The sequence below is a fragment of the Oncorhynchus tshawytscha genome, linkage group LG26, assembly GCF_018296145.1.
Source record: "Oncorhynchus tshawytscha isolate Ot180627B linkage group LG26, Otsh_v2.0, whole genome shotgun sequence".
Taxonomy (NCBI): Eukaryota; Metazoa; Chordata; class Actinopteri; order Salmoniformes; family Salmonidae; genus Oncorhynchus; species Oncorhynchus tshawytscha.
This window is the reverse complement of record NC_056454.1, coordinates 31,352,584-31,368,978: the sequence shown is the minus strand read 5'-3', so window position 1 is coordinate 31,368,978 and position 16,395 is coordinate 31,352,584. Positions and strand designations below refer to the sequence as shown.

Sequence of the window (16,395 nt, the reverse complement as noted above, 5' to 3'; positions counted from 1 at the left end):
CAGTATGCTGCAGTAAATATAGCAAAACAACAATACAGTACTTTCTTGTTAAATTGTATTGAAAATAAAATCAGCAATTGCTAATTGTGATTGTATATTAGAGCAAGCCAACTGATAGTTGGTGTTATAGATCACTTACACTTCAGGCCTTAAACGGTTTTAAATTGATAGTGACTAAAGCAACCAAATGTAATTGTTGGATAACCACTACCACATATCACCTAATTTGGTACAGCACTCTCACTAACGGGTGCAACAAATATAGCCTCTTACAATACATGCCTCAATATGTTAATAAGTGAAAAGCAACAATACCATGCGCCCACTAGTGTTTATTAAAAGGTTTTTGGTGATACAAAAATGGAATATGATGTAACTGCAGACCGCAATTTGGGGCGTTTCATGATGTGGGTGTTACATGATATCAGGAAATGCCCATTTATACCTTTCATTGGTCAGTTCCGGTGTTAGGCAACTGATGGTTTCTCAACACAGATGATTAGTTTACATAGTAGTTTAGGATAACTAACTTGGCAGGTTCAAATCAAATGTTATTTGTCATATGCGCCAAATACAACAAGACCTTACCGTGATATGCTTACTTACAAGCCCTTAACCAACAATGCAGTTCAGGAAATAGAGTTAAGAAAATAAAGGTAAAAACTGTAATAAAAAGTAACATAATAAAATAACGAGGCTATATACAGGGGGTACCGGTACCGAGTCAATGTGCGGGGGTACAGGTTAGTCGAGGTAATTTGGACATGGATGTAGGGGTAAAGTGACCATGCATACATCAAACAGTGAGTAGCAGCAGTGTAAACACAAAGGGGGGTGGTGTCGTACCCTCTTTACGACTGTCTTGGTGTGTTTGGACCATGATAGTTTGTTGGTGATGTGGACAACAAGGAACTAGAAGCTCTTGACCTGCTACACTATAGCCCCGTTGATGTGAATAGGGGTATGTTCTGTCCTCCTTTTCCTGTAGTCCACGATCAGCTCCTTTGTCTTGCTCACGTTGAGGGAGAGGTTGTTGTACTGGCACCACACTGCCAGGTCTCTGACCTCCTCCCTATAGGCTGACTCATCATTGTCTGTGGTCAGGCCTACCACTGTTGTGTCATCAGCAATCTTAATGATGGCGTTGGAGTCGTGCTTGGCCACGCAGTCGTGAGTGAACAGGGAGTACAGGAGGGGACTGAGCACGCACCCCCGAGGGGCCTCCGTGTTGAGGATCAACGTGGCACATGTGTTGTTGCCTAACCTTACCACCAGTAGGCAGCCCATCAGGAAGTCCAGGATTCAATTGCAGAGGGAGGTGTTTAGTCCCAGGGTCCTTAGCTTAGTGATGAGCTTTGTGGGCACTATGGTGTGGAAAGCTGAGCTGTAGTCAATGAACAGCATTGTAACATACAGTAGGTGTTCCTTTTGTCCAGATGGGAATGGGCAATGTGGAGTGCGATTGAGATGAACTCATCTGTGGATCTGTTGGGGTGATATGCGAATTGGAGTGGGTCTAGGGTTTCCGGGATGAGTGTGTTGATGTAAGCCACAACCAGCTTTTCAAAGCACTTCATGGTTACCGACATGAGTGCTACAGGGCGGTAGTCATTTAGGCAGGTTACCAACACTTTCTTGAGCACAGGGACTATGGTGGTCTGCTTGAAACATGTGGGTATTACAGCCAGTTGGTCCGCGCATACTCTCTGAGGACACGTCCTGGTAATCCGTCTTGCTCCGCGGCCTTGTGAATGTTGACCTGTTTAAAAGTCTTGCTCACATCACATTCATCCAGAACAGCTGGTGCTCTCATGCATGCTTAGGTATTGCTTTCCTCGAAGCGAGCATAAAACGCATTCCAAATTGCGGTATGGTACTGTATTCTGAATTACAGTAAATTACTGGCAACAATTGGCCAGTAAGCTACTATAGAGTTTTCGGACAAAGTTTGTAGAATTCCTACAATACAGTATATTACCGTATTCTGTTGGGGTACAGCGTTCTCATTCACAGTTACAACAAATATAGCCTCTTACAAGGCACGCCTTAAAATATGTTAATGAGCCAGAGACACTTTCCCCTTCCACAACATTTCCCCACAAGGCACTATAATTAGTACGGTAAAACACAATATTTTAGTGTTGAAATTACAGAAAGGACTTAGTTACAGAAAGGACTTAATGGCTTTAAAACAAATGTACACTACTTTACTGAGGAAAAGTGTACATACTATGCCTGTGATGTGGTTGCCCCACTGTTAAGTTGTTAACAGTTATTGCATTCATCTTGAGAAAGCTAGGTGGGGCAACCACATCACAGGCATAGTATGTACACTTTTCCTCAGTAAAGTAGTTATCAGCAAAGTCAGAGCCGGGGATCGATGTTGTTATAGTCATACTGAATATTTTTTTAACAGTGAGGGCAAATTTATGTTTTTTGTTTAAAAACAATAATTTCAGGGCCTCTTAAACTTTTCTTTGACAACAACGCAACCTTTCGGTTGCATATCGACATATGCTTGAAGATTCAAGGGGCGGTATCTCCATGACGTTTCACGTCGAACCTCACGTTGGACTACTAAATCCAAGCAACGGAGACGTAGCAGGAACCAAAGTGAAGTTATTCTCAATAATCGTGATTTAACAAGGTATGTAAAGTGTAAATTAACACTTATTTGCCGTGTTTCTATGATCATGAAGTAGAAGTTATTTAGCGTCTTACGTGCAGCTTGCTTGCAGAGTATGGGTGGCTCTGGTTCGCTGGAATAAATCAGACAGCTACACAGAAACCGATACAATGTGGCAAATTCTGCATTCTCTTGCTATTAAGGTTTTATACCATTCATCGATTGATCATCTAGCGATTTACAGAGGCTGCACCATGCATGCTTTCAAGTGGTTGCTTTTTGAAGATGTTACTGTTCATAAGGTAGCTAGCACAGCTGTGTTTTGGGCCTATCTTGGTCGGGTATCCTGCCCTGTGGAATGACTTTGACCAACTTTCCATTCTATTTTTGAATGCATCTGTGGATGTAACCCCTGTGTTTGCAAACATAGCCGCACGAGGGCGATGCGCGTAAATTGGTGGGGGAGTCCTTGTAGAACGCCAGTAAAGAAAAAGCATATATACATGTTGCTTGTGAGTGTGCATTTCTCAGTACTTCTGGGTTATAATTGAATTATGAAATGACCTGTTTTAAAATAGTGTTTGTCTTCATTGCAAATCAACTGCATTATACTTAAACACTTCAACTTCAACCAGTAAAATGGCTCTTTGGCTAGCTTTTGCTACAGCCTAGCCTATATCAATGAGCGTTAACATTCTAGCTAACAACTGCTGCAGCCAAAATAAAGATAACAACCAAAGAACTGTTCATTCAATAATTAAAACATAATTGTAACCGTATAGGAACCCCCAAAAGTGATTTAGTTTAGAAATTTATAACGCAAGGTGCATGTTGAATGGGCGCAGATGGCGATGGCTTTCTTACCGCGCACCAGTGCGTGACGTCAGTGTCGTTTACTGGAAAAGGGTCTTTGCAACAGTTTTAGCATGCTAGTAGTTGCTAACTAAGAAAGCTAGTTTTCCAAATGCAATGTTGTCTGGTCTACGCAAAACTGTAGCAGCAACATTTATGAAAGAATGTCCCTTACAATATAACTCTTTCCCTTGTGGACTTGCCAAAGGTAACCGAACTATGACCCTCGTCCAAGTGTCATCCAACAAATGCAGTGGCGGCTACCAGAAGGTGTTCGAGCATGACAGGTGAGCTAGCCTCGTGAAACTAGACTCATCTCCAGAGAGCTCATATTCTGTTTTAGCTAGCAGATTGTAACAGGCTAATGTGATGCCCCATTAGTATATGTACTGTTTGGCATAGCACAGAGCATTTTCGACCAACCTTAAATTTTCGATACTATCTTCGTTCTCAATTCGGCTAAACATATCAAATCAAATCAAATTTTATTTGTCACATACACATGGTTAGCAGATGTTAATGCGAGTGTAGCGAAATGCTTGTGCTTTTATTTCCGACAATGCAGTAATAACGAACAAGTAATCTAACTAACAATTCCAAAAAACTACTGTCTTATACACAGTGTAAGGGGATAAAGAATATGTACATAAAAGGGCTATATATCAAATCAAAATCAAATCAAATCAAATTTATTTATATAGAATGAGTGATGGTACAGAGCAGCATAGGCAAGATACAGTAGATGATATGTTCAAATGTTCATAAATGACCAGCATGGTCGACAGTATATACATATGAGATGAGTATGTAAACCAAGTGGCATAGTTAAAGTGGCTAGTGATACATGTATTACATAAGGATGCAGTCCTATGTATCTACATATGCATATGTGATGAATAATGTAGGGTAAGTAACATTATATAAGGTAGCATTGTTTAAAGTGGCTAGTGATATATTTACATCATTTCCCATCAATTCCCATTATTAAAGTGGCTGGAGTAGAGTCAGTGTCATTGACAGTGTGTTGGCAGTAGCCACTCAATGTTAGTGGTGGCTGTTTAACAGTCTGATGGCCTTGAGATAGAAGCTGTTTTTCAGTCTCTCGGTCCCAGCTTTGATGCACCTGTACTGACCTCGCCTTCTGGATGACAGCGTGGTGAACAGGCAGTGGCTCGGGTGGTTGATGTCCTTGATGATCTTTATGGCCTTCCTGTAGCATCGGGTGGTGTAGGTGTCCTGGAGGGCAGGTAGTTTGCCCCCGGTGATGCGTTGTGCAGACCTCACTACCTTCTGGAGAGCCTTACGGTTGAGGGTGGTGCAGTTGCCATACCAGGCGGTGATACAGCCCGCCAGGATGCTCTCGATTGTGCATCTGTAGAAGTTTGTGAGTGCTTTTGGTGACAAGCCGAATTTCTTCAGCCTCCTGAGGTTGAAGAGGCGCTGCTGCGCCTTCCTCACGATGCTGTCTGTGTGAGTGGACCAATTCAGTTTGTCTGTGATGTGTATGCTGAGGAACTTAAAACTTGCTACCCTCTCCACTACTGTTCCATCGATGTGGATGGGGGTGTTCCCTCTGCTGTTTCCTGAAGTCCACAATCATCTCCTTAGTTTTGTTGACGTTGAGTGTGAGGTTATTTTCCTGACACCACACTCCGAGGGCCCTCACCTCCTCCCTGTAGGCCATCTCGTCGTTGTTGGTAATCAAGCCTACCACTGTTGTGTCGTCCGCAAACTTGATGATTGAGTTGGAGGCGTGCGTGGCCACGCAGTCGTGGGTGAACAGGGAGTACAGGAGAGGGCTCAGAACGCACCCTTGTGGGGCCCCAGTGTTGAGGATCAGTGGGGAGGAGATGTTGTTGCCTACCCTCACCACCTGGGGGCGGCCCGTCAGGAAGTCCAGTACCCAGTTGCACAGGGCGGGGTCGAGACCCAGGGTCTCGAGCTTGATGACGAGCTTGGAGGGTATGTATCTTCACACGTCTGTTCGTTTGAATTGAGAAAATGATATTTTTTTAATTTGCTCAATGAAATAATCCAACAATGTGTACGCCACCATCTTGTCTATTTCAAATCTCTCAATGATTCAGAACTCTGTCCACCCCAAAGTGCTGCATGTCATGCCACGCCTGTCTCGATCAATGAGGGAAGATTTGAAATAGACAAGATTTTGGCGTACACATGGTTGGATTACTTCATGGAGCAAAACAATTATTTTAATAGCAGAGCATTTTCTAAATTCAAACAAACCACCTGCAACTTAACATTTTTTGAATATATATTTTTGGCCGAATCGAGAACGAAGATGCTATTGAAAAATGATCTGTGCTACCCCAAACAGTACCTATCCTGTAACGGCTAAGTCACAGACAGTCTGTTAGCTAATTTCGGTTTCACCGTTATACATCAATGCAACACACTGCTGTTTTTCCCCCTTGGAATACACAACTTATAGTTTTACATGTGCCCATATGGCTCGGGTGGAAACTTGATGTAATACATTTTCTTTACCCAGCACTGAGCTGAAGTGTAAAATGAAGGTTGCTGTCTACCTGCCTCCTAAAGCTGAGAATGAGAAGTGTCCCGTGTTCTACTGGCTCTCTGGTGAGTTCTCACAGTCTATGGTCTCTCATATGTTACATAAAGACAGTTGGTCACCATCCCTGCCCAGAATGGGTAGGATTTTGTTCTATCCCAACACCAACGCACCTGATTCAACTAATCGTCAAGATCTTGCCTGTATACTTGCTCTGATCTAGAATAAAAATCTGATCAACTACTTAGATTTTACCTATGTGTGTTGAAAATGTTGTCCTTCATGTCTCACTGTGTGCTTCTAGGGTTGACATGCACAGAGCAGAACTTCATCACCAAGGCTGGCAGTCAGCAGGCGGCTTCTGAGCACGGAATCATCATCGTCGCCCCAGACACCAGCCCACGTACGTACGCACACGCTTTACTGATTGCATAAGTCACCCCTTCCTAAATCAATGCTCATGCCCACCTTTTAATAGTAATTATAGCTCCCACCCGACCTTCCTACTCTTTATGTGATGTTCAGGTGGTTGTAACATCGAGGGTGAAGATGAGAGTTGGGACTTTGGCACGGGGGCTGGTTTCTATGTTAACGCCACCCAGGAGCCCTGGAAGACCAACTACTGCATGTACACCTATGTCACTGAGGAGGTGTGTCAGTCAAATGATAATAGTAGTCATGCTGATGGTAGCTATTACTATTGTGAATCCGTTGATACTGCTATGCGCTGCTAATCACCACCTCCCAACTCTTTATTTTTTCCCTCTCTCTCAGCTCCCTCGTTTGATCAACACTAACTTCCCTGCTGACCCAGAGAAGATGTCCATCTCCGGCCACTCTATGGGGGGACACGGAGCCCTCATCTGCGCCCTGAAGAACCCTGGAAAATACAAGGCATGCAATTTGGAAGTCTTTTCATTATGATCTCAACATATTTTGAACGTATGAATGAATCCCTTTCTCTTCATCCCTTTCTCTCTGCAGGCTGTTTCTGCGTTTGCCCCCATCTGTAACCCCATCCAGTGTGCCTGGGGTCAGAAGGCCTTCTCTGGGTACCTAGGAGAAGACAAGAAGACCTGGGAGGTACAGTATGGGGTTACAGGGGGACTGGCCAAATCAATGGGATCACAAACTACAGGTCTGACCTTGAGGAGTGGAATTCCAGAATAACATGAGTTTCTAATCATTCTTCCTCCTCTCCTTTTCCTCCTTTCCAGGCATATGATGCCACGGTACTGGCAGCGTCATACTCCGGCCCACAGCTGGACATCCTGATCGACCAGGGTCGTGATGACCAGTTTCTGTCGGCCAGCCAGCTGCTTCCTGACAACTTGATCGCCGCCTGCTCAGAAAAGAAGATTCCTGTTGTGTTCAGGCTGCAGCCGGTGAGTTCTGCCACCCAAAGACCAACTATAGCAACTGTTTGATATCGAAATGCCTACAGTGGTTGATCAACTAAAAGTTTTGCCAGTACACAGTACCCTGCGTCACTACTTCATTTTTCCAGACCAGCGCAAGGGGGAGTTTGAGCAGTGATTATGCTTTTGGGTCCCAAGGTGCTACTGTGTCTCTAAAAATACACTTTTTTTGTTACTACTCATCAGTATTATTTACTAAAACTGTTGTTACACTAAGGTTTTATTCTAAGAGAAACTTAGATTATAATTAGGGTGTGGAAATGTTATTTTGCTCTTACTGTAGTACTGTAGCCTACTCCCGACCGGTCATATTGTACACGCCCGAGTGGTGCAGCGGTCTAAGAATGCATCGCAGTGCAAACTGCGTTGCTACAGATGCTGGTTCAAAAAAAAAAAAAAAATTGTATGTTGGCCTTTATTGATATTATTTTGGACTTTTTATTCAGATTAATCGCTCAATTTCGTTTTTTGAAAACAAAATAATCTCCACTATCTATCTATCTATATACTACCCGCTGTGGTCAACTATTTCAGCACCGTTTCATGCTGACTGAGACAAGCATGGAGAAATGAAAATGTTAAATTATAGTCCCTGATATTCTTAAACTGTGTTGACGTCTGCTAAATAATCAAGTTGATGGCACAGTCATAAAGCCTCGGCACCTACATTGGGGCGGCAGGTAGCCTAGAGGTTAGAGCGTTGGACTAGTAAACGAATGGTTGCAAGATCTAATCCCTGAGCTGACAAGGTAAAAATCTGTCGTTCTCCCCCTGAACAAGGCAGTTAACCCACTGTTCCTAGGCCGTCATTGAAAATGTGAATTTGTTCTTAACTGACTTGCCTAGTAAAATACATTTTTAAAAAGCTGAGTGGCTTTGGATCAAAATAAACAAGTACCAACATTATTTCTGATAGTCTTTAATAAATAAATGTTTTGGTTATTCTGACCTGGACAGTATTATAATAGCCCATTACGGGCTATTACCAGGACAATATACGCTTTTTGATACTTTGTGAAAGGCAATTGATCAGCATTAAAAACTTTGGATGGCGCCCCCCTGAGTGGCGCAGCAGTCTAAAACACTATCGGTGCAATCTGCGTTGCTACAGATGCTGGTTCGATACCCGTGCCGGCCGCCACCGGGAGACCCATGAGGTGGCTTTGGTTATTTAGAGGGAGAGAAACCAAACTTGCTTCATTTTCAAATTAGTGAGTGTCTCACCCCATGTTCATGAATGGCCTTTGTCTCGCTCACTCTAGGTTAAATAAATGAAATCTCAAATATTGTTAATTTCATTATATAAAAACCCCTTTAGATATTCTCACTGATCAGTTTTGCCCTAATGAAAAATGCCCCTTAGATATTAATTTATAATCCTCTTAGTCCTGTAGCCTACTCCCGGCCGTCACGTTGTACGGCGCCATATTTTCCGTTCCAGCCTAACGGAAACCCCGATGGTTTGTTTTTCTTGGAATAGAAACACCATAATATTAATGAAGCTACATTTCATAATCAATCACATATACTATGTTCTTACAAAAAAGGTTTTAAATTCTCTAATGTCAATCAAATGCTTCTCAATCTAGCATTGTTAAAAATGTCTGACAATGAAATAATGTGCCTTATAATTCTGGCAACATTTTAGAGGAACCACTGTACTGGACTAGGGTTGGTGACCTTCCTGTGTGATTTCCCTGCGGCCAGTTCCATACAGTATGTGCTTGTTTACTGATTTAAAATGCAGTGTCAAACAGTGGCATTTGTTTCCATCAGGGCTACGACCACAGCTACTTCTTCATCTATTCCTTTATCACCGACCACATCAAGCACCACGCCAAGTTCCTCAACGCTTAAGACTGACTGCTGGACCAGAACCCTCTTCTGTGCTTTCTACCCCAACTGTGCACCTGGTATTGTCCACCTGTCCCATCCAGAGAGGCCGAGCTAAAATTAACCTGATGCGCCTTGTGAGCTGAAATGAACACACTTGCTATGTTGAGTCAACCTCAGAACAGACAATAGTGGGGCCAGGATGTTTGGTGTTAAGAGGAGCTTGCTTGCGAATAATGTGGTTACTCCAACTGTATTTCTGAAATAAAGGTTATTACTTTTGATTCCATTTTATGACCTTAGGCTTATACACGTTGACATCTGAGACCAATACAAAATACATGTAGGTGGACTATAGAACATAAGACAATGTGCTTTTTACAGATAAGGTCTTTACTGATAGTGATGAAATATATACATTATTCACAGCAGTTAAGGCAACATTAAAGGGGTGTTTCATGCAATAAAATCCAAATTGCTGTACACCAATATGATAAGAGGTACAAAATGGTACGTCAATTTTAAGAAACCTAAACATAAAAAAAACATTTCCTCCCAATCAAAATACAAAACCGAGTACAAGCTTTAAGGACTATAAACAGAGAAAGGTAGAAAAGGGCAAAACTGCTCAACTCAGCAGTCAATAGTTACACTGGTAAAAACATTTAGCACATTTGTGTAGTTCAAATAAATGTCACACACATTTAAAATGGAGCTCTGAGATTTGTCAGTTGCCAAAACAGTCTCTTTAAAGTGCAGATAATTTCAGGCCTGTAGGCAGCCACACACACCTGAAGGCCCAAGGGATTGACTTGACTAATCAATGAACTAAAAGTATTGACAATTTGTAGGTTTCTAAACTGCCAGGTTTGCAGCACACGGCCCAAACCTCCATAAGGAAACGATAAGCTACAGTCACTTTCTCATAAGAAAATATCCTTGTCATATTTCCCTTTTAGTTTATACATTATTTTCTATCATCAAAATATGAGGAAATGTTAACTGGGAGAAGAGATACTGGTAGTCAAATGTTCGCACCTGAGTAATTCTATTTAGCTTGGTGGAAAGGAAATTACTTTGAGTATTAAAGTAGGATTACTGTGCATAATATTTTATGTGTGTATATATATAGTAATTGTAAATTATTAAATATTAGCTACATTATATACATGAATAGTAGTGTTGTAATTTTTACTTTGAATTCTACATCAGAATCAGGATCTGGAGTGATCTCATTGCTAAGAGAATGTTCACTTTGCCTGAGGAGTTTGGTGGTGACTTAAAATATTCACTATGCAGAAATTGCTTTGCCATTTCCTGGTTTCAAATTTCAGTTTTGAAAAAACAAGCCAGTATAGCGTAGATAATCATTGTACCTTCTAAACCGCTGTGAAATATTTTCCATAACGATTGTATTTTCAGCTGTTTGAAGCTGGTGTTAGAGATATTAGAACGGGATGCATAGAAATAGCGTAGATGGAACAGATCTACCTTTCAATGAGAATAACAGAGCTATACCTCACATTTCTATGTGAATTTGGTCAGGTTGCCCCATAAAGTAAGAAATATACTACTACAATACTTTCTAAATACAAAACCCACTTGCACGAACCACCACATTGACACTTCACGTCACTACTTTTCATAACATTTACCATACGTCTAAAGACATTTAGATCATTGGAATAGTACAAACCATATTCAAAAACATTAAAGCTGGAATCATTAGTTGCTACATCCATTTTTGGACTTATAAATGAATGATTATACCCATTTGATTGATTCTTGAATATAACTCATAAATGCCTCACAAGCTTAGTTAAACTGTCGTACCCCATCGGAACCCAGAATAAAAACTTGTTTTACTCCCAATGTTTGTAAACAAACACAGTATAGCCTCAAAACATGGTTAAAACTCATTTTTATATCATGGATGGTCAGACCTTGCATTCATAGCTGTCTATGAATTTGAGAGTGGTTACATTTATTCAGACCCATCCCTCAGCTTTTTACCAAAACAAAGTCGGGGTGGCCTCTGTCATTGTTTCAATTAAGGATTCTAGCTTTAATGAATTGCTGTCTCATAAGTGCTCTGAAAAAACAGTTTAGTTTTGGCAACTGTCAAATCTATCCAGTGAAACATTGTTTGTTTTTACTGCTAAAGGTTATGCTTTGGATACCAAGCTGTATAAAATGCATATCTGTACAATACAAAACCCAACACCATTGCTCACTCACACACACTTAGTATTCTTATTTTGGAGTGTTCTGCTGTTTTTTGGGATATTGGGTGCTCAAGCATCAACTCTTCAGATACTGCTAACAGTCTCTAAATCAGTGAATGTATCAGTTACTTTTAAACGCTAATATTGTAGGTCCTACATGACCACCTAGCATGGTCAGCATCACCCCACGCTTCAAGTTTATTTAGCAGTATACAATGTACTAGGGAATGCAAACCTTATTTTTCATTCTGACTAACTATGACTCCTGTCACTCTCTTTGACACGCACGCATGCAGTCAGGCACACACACAATGTTAGAGTAATACCATAGACCGAGAAGCAGGCTACGGAATGAAGCATGACAGTGTAGTAAGCCCACACCTACCCTGAGTTACATACCCACAACCACTCCTGATTCAACAACCAAAACACAATGTTCCCATAATGTTAAGACAATACTTCAACCCCTACAGAGGTGGTGAGAGATCCATTTAAAAGTAAAACATAATACAATATACAGAACTAAACCTAAAATATATTACCTATTAGTGAAATATTTGGGGGATTCTTTTCAATGTATACTCTCAGTCATGTTCATTGTAAATATCTTGAAATAGGGAAGCTGTAGCAGAGAGACCGCTACGCTGGAGTGTCTGGTGTTTATTCTCAATACTGAGGGTGATATACCTGGCCTTAGGAATAGAGGGGTGAAATGCATAGTCACACACGGTGCAGCATTCTAGAAGCTGTTGGGTTCAAGCTACAGGAGTGTCCAAGGCTGCTGGATGCTCTCGTAAGAATTAAAAACCATCAATGTGGACACCCCTGTCAGCTTTGAATGTCAGGGTGCCCCACGCATCAATGTGTAACTTCAAACCCTGGTTGTAAGAATCACGAAAGGGAGACTGAGATATAGGCTACAGTCCTTTGGAAAAGGCATAATGGCAACTTGTGTTGGTTCACTTTGACAAAGTGGTGTGTCTATGTTGGTGTGTTGGTCTTCTTCCCTCTCACGTGAAGAGAGCCTGCTTGGTTGAAGTCTCATCCACGAGCGCCTGGACTGTCATGCTCACCTTTATCATACCCTTCTCCTCTAGTATGTGATGAGGCAGACACAGCTTATCCTGTGGAGGATCCACAGAGAAGAGACAAACAGAGTGGGGGGAGGAGATCGGGAATGAGTGGGACAGACAAAACACAAGTAAATCAAGACCTTTCAATGCAACGATGGTGATGAGGGAACATAGACAGTACAGGTGTGTGTAGGAGTATGTTGGATAACCATTATGAAGAATCTGAACAGCATCATCCTTCAGAGAACAGCAACACAAAATAGGCGAGGTGGTAACTACATTTATTACCAGTTCCATTCACACCATCAGATATACAAGTCATTATAAATCCTCACAGCAATGGCTGAGTTAAAACACACAGAACTAATAGTATAATGGTGTACCAATTGCAGTCGCTGGGTAAAATAAACTTCCATCCAATGGTTCTTCATGAGATTTTAAAGTAAGAAAATAAGTCTACAGTCTGAACAACGACAATAATACAATAGTCGGCCCAAAACTTCTACATACTGTAGTCATGTAACTCCCCCAGGGTAAATCAACTATAGCGATATGAAAGTTACGTACAGGTAACTTCCAAAATAAAGGAAACGCCAACATAAAGGGTCTTAATCGGGTGTTGGGCCATCACGAGCCAGAACAACTTCAATGCACCTTGGCATAGATTCCACAACTGTCTGGAACTCTATTGGGGGGCTGCGTCACCATTCTTCCACAAATAAAAGTCATAATTTGGTGTTTTGTTGTTGGTGGTGGAAAACGCTGTCTCAGGCGCCGCTCCAGAATCTCCCATACGTGTTAAATTTGATTGAGATCTGGGGAGTGAGATTGCCATGGCATATGGTTTACATCGTTTTCATGCTCATCAAACCACTCAGTGATCACTTGTGCTCTGTCATCCTATGGGGACATTGCCATAGTAGCCAAAATAATGGCCTGTCTAGCCTTTTTATACATGACCCTATGGGATGTTAATTGCTTAATTAACTCAGGAACCACACCTGTGGAAGTATCTGCTTTCAATATATTTTGTATCCATCATTTACTCAAGCGTTTCCATTATTTTGGTAGTTACCTGTAGATGGTCGGGTGGTAAAGATGTACAGTAGTGACGTGATTATTGAACCTTATTTAGTGGCAGTGTTCTGTAGTGACATTTTACAGTCTAGTCATAAGTGGTGTGTTTATTAGGTCCAAACTGATACACTGTTTGTTGTGTCTTTGTGTCATAGATGGCATCACTATTGAGCTTTACTATTTCCTTTGAGCAGACAGTATTGTACCTGTATTTGATGTGTCTTGAAGAGAGAAACCAATAAAAAGCGCCAAGATCCAGCTTGATAGAGGAACCCTATTAATGCTCTGTGCTTACCTGGACCCAAACTAGATAGGCTGTATGGAACCAAGAGACAGTGTAATACCCCATACAACCCGGTCTGTGACCCCAGAGGGCATTAATAAAGCCAAGAGTCCAACATGATAGGCTTAATTTGACACATTGGCCAAAGAGTTGTAAAGAGTCTTCCGGTAAACCCCTTGTGTACAAGCTCCAGGATTCTTTCAACAGTTGGAATGTGCAATATTGATGGGGACAGTATATAAATGCATGTGTGCGAGGTTGTGAGTTGGTATTTATTGGTGTGCATCTGTAATGTGTGCATGAATAAAAGAGAGACACACTAGGTGAGTGAGTCAGCAGCTTTTTCTGGGCAGAGGAGAAGAGCACAGAAACGAGGTTGAAAAAAGAGGAGGAGGATTGCGGACGGAGATGTGTTGGCACATGCGGGAGGGGGGGCTTTGACAGGAGATTGACAGGTGGCATTACGTCAGCTCGCTCCAGCTATAGGCCACAAACAGCAGGAGGAGACAGAACACATGTACTAGGCTCGAGCCAATCAGGTCCCAGGGCTGCCAGGCGGGAGATGGAACCAAGGCGACCTGTGTAGACACCTCTGGGGCAGGGCTTGGGTTTGGACTCGGGTCCTCCCCCTGTCTGTCTGAGTTCCTCCCCTCTGTGGGGGTCTCCATGGCGACCAGGGCGCACACGGTGACACGGATCGGCCGCAGGTGACACTGGATGATGTCATATGCTGAGCAGAGGGACGACTGAGGCCCCAAAGAGGAGCGGAGGAGGTAACATACAATGTAAATGAAGGTGAAGGGAGAAGGATTTGAAAAAGGAAAAGAAGTTGTAGGGATGAATGGAGAATGGGGGGAAGAGAATGATACAGATAGAAAGGAAGGGGCTCACATAGGAACATCAAAGAATTTTGTGGATGAAGAAGAGAAATACAGCCAGATAGAAGTGGAGGAGAATAATGAGGGGGAAGAACAACACATAGGAGAAAAAATACCAGAACAAAGAAGAAGAAAATGGGAAGGGAGTGCCAAGAAAAGAGAAATAAGGGGAGGGGATTCAGGGGAGAAGAAGAGAAGGAAGATAGAGGGTGGTCCGGCAGGAAAACAGAACAGAGAGAAACAAAGCAGGATGTTAACCACTGGGAACCGAGGTCAGGGGCCAAGGTGTGTGTTTTTTGTGCGGGGCTGCGCAGGCGTGGGTTACCAGGGCAATGTGCAGGGCTGCTTTTTGAGAGAGAGTATGTGACTTACTCATTTTATCAAACTGAGACTGAACTCCATCTCTCTTTCAGAAAGCAGGCCACGCTGTGGTGTGGAGCGTTAGGAGCAATGAGGGTGTGGTCGGTGTCTGCCAGCTACACCTTCACTTGCATTTGCTAGCATTAGCTTTCAATCCAGCATAAAGCATCTGTTTCAGTGAGGCAGCGACATTTGAGCCAGCAAGCAGTAGGATTACAAGTTGGCTAGGGCCAGGTTACACAAGCAAAACCAGACTAGCAACAGCAAGCAAGCAGGAGGTCTAAGGAAGCAGCCAAGAGGTCTCAGACGGTCTCACTGTTGGTAATGGTGATACTTTGCATTCTAATGTACAGTCCCATCAGGCTACTCAAACACAGTGACTGAAAGGCAACTTTTGTAGTGTGAGGTTTTGACCAGGCTCATTGAGTGGAGAGAATCCTTTAAACACAATCACAGCTGTGCTTACTATACTAGGGTATGACCAAAGAATGAGTCCCACTGCTACTGTATGTGTAATCACTTGGCGACAGAAATAATGGTCGTAATTATTGAATATATTTACTAAAAGGAGCAATCACATAGCAACGAGGAGCCAGGGTCACTGGGCCAATTTGATACTCACACACAAGCACACTTATTAAAGAGCGATTGTCCCTAAAAATAAACTTAGCGTTTTGAAAATGGCCTATGTGGCATCGAAAGGAGTCAAAAACATCTATTCTAGTGTCAAAATTGACTACAAAGTGTAAACAGGATAATGTTGGTCAAAAAGATGATAGGAAATAATCGTATGTCACGGAATGAAGGGTACTGTAACAGTTGTCTGTGGGTTGGGTTTATTTTAATCCTACCCACATTCCCACAGCACCTAAGTAACCATCAATTTGGAGCGCAGATGCACAAGACCGATCTTAATGCCCTGATGAACAATTTGGTTTGACATTCAATATCCCTTTGGGGCTAGTTAGGGATCATCAGTAAATTACACAATGTACTTGGGACAATATTTTAAAAGGTCAATAGCTCCAAATTTCAATGATTTAAACCTCAAACCAACTATAAATTGTAAAAAGTGGTATACAAATATTGAAAGCATTCGATGAGACAACTAAAAGATGTCCAACATGAAAATATTGCCCCATTTACATTGTGTAATTATTGATGGTCCCTAACTATCCCTAGAGATTGGATAGCCTTTGGATAGCCTAAGTCAAACCAACTTTGCCACGGTTGCACA

General features: G+C 42.1%; 2 protein-coding genes across 9 annotated transcripts in view; one reads left to right on the top strand and one right to left on the bottom strand.

The window, feature by feature from the left end:
* Nucleotides 1-2,492: 2,492 nt before the first annotated feature.
* LOC112225529 (S-formylglutathione hydrolase-like) lies at nt 2,493-9,546 on the top strand. Its single transcript, XM_024389570.2, has 9 exons — nt 2,493-2,647; nt 3,687-3,765; nt 5,991-6,079; nt 6,316-6,414; nt 6,537-6,661; nt 6,786-6,905; nt 6,996-7,094; nt 7,229-7,396; nt 9,206-9,546. The coding sequence occupies exons 2-9, from the start codon at nt 3,698-3,700 to the stop codon at nt 9,284-9,286; spliced, it is 849 nt and encodes a 282-aa protein (XP_024245338.1). The 5' UTR covers nt 2,493-2,647; nt 3,687-3,697; the 3' UTR covers nt 9,287-9,546.
* An 88-nt stretch (nt 9,547-9,634) lies between these two features.
* Nucleotides 9,635-16,395, bottom strand: part of LOC112234756 (leucine-rich repeat and calponin homology domain-containing protein 1-like) — a 97,166-nt gene continuing 90,405 nt past the window's right edge. For 6 of the 8 annotated variants that reach the window (XM_024389561.2, XM_024389565.2, XM_024389564.2 and 3 more), the window contains one exon: nt 9,635-14,666. In XM_024389561.2, the coding sequence (XP_024245329.1) occupies nt 14,382-14,666 (285 nt within the window). In that variant the 3' untranslated portion in view covers nt 9,635-14,381. The remainder of the gene's footprint in view (nt 14,667-16,395) is intronic. The other 2 variants (XM_024403049.2, XM_024389568.2) reach the window with 1 other exon arrangement.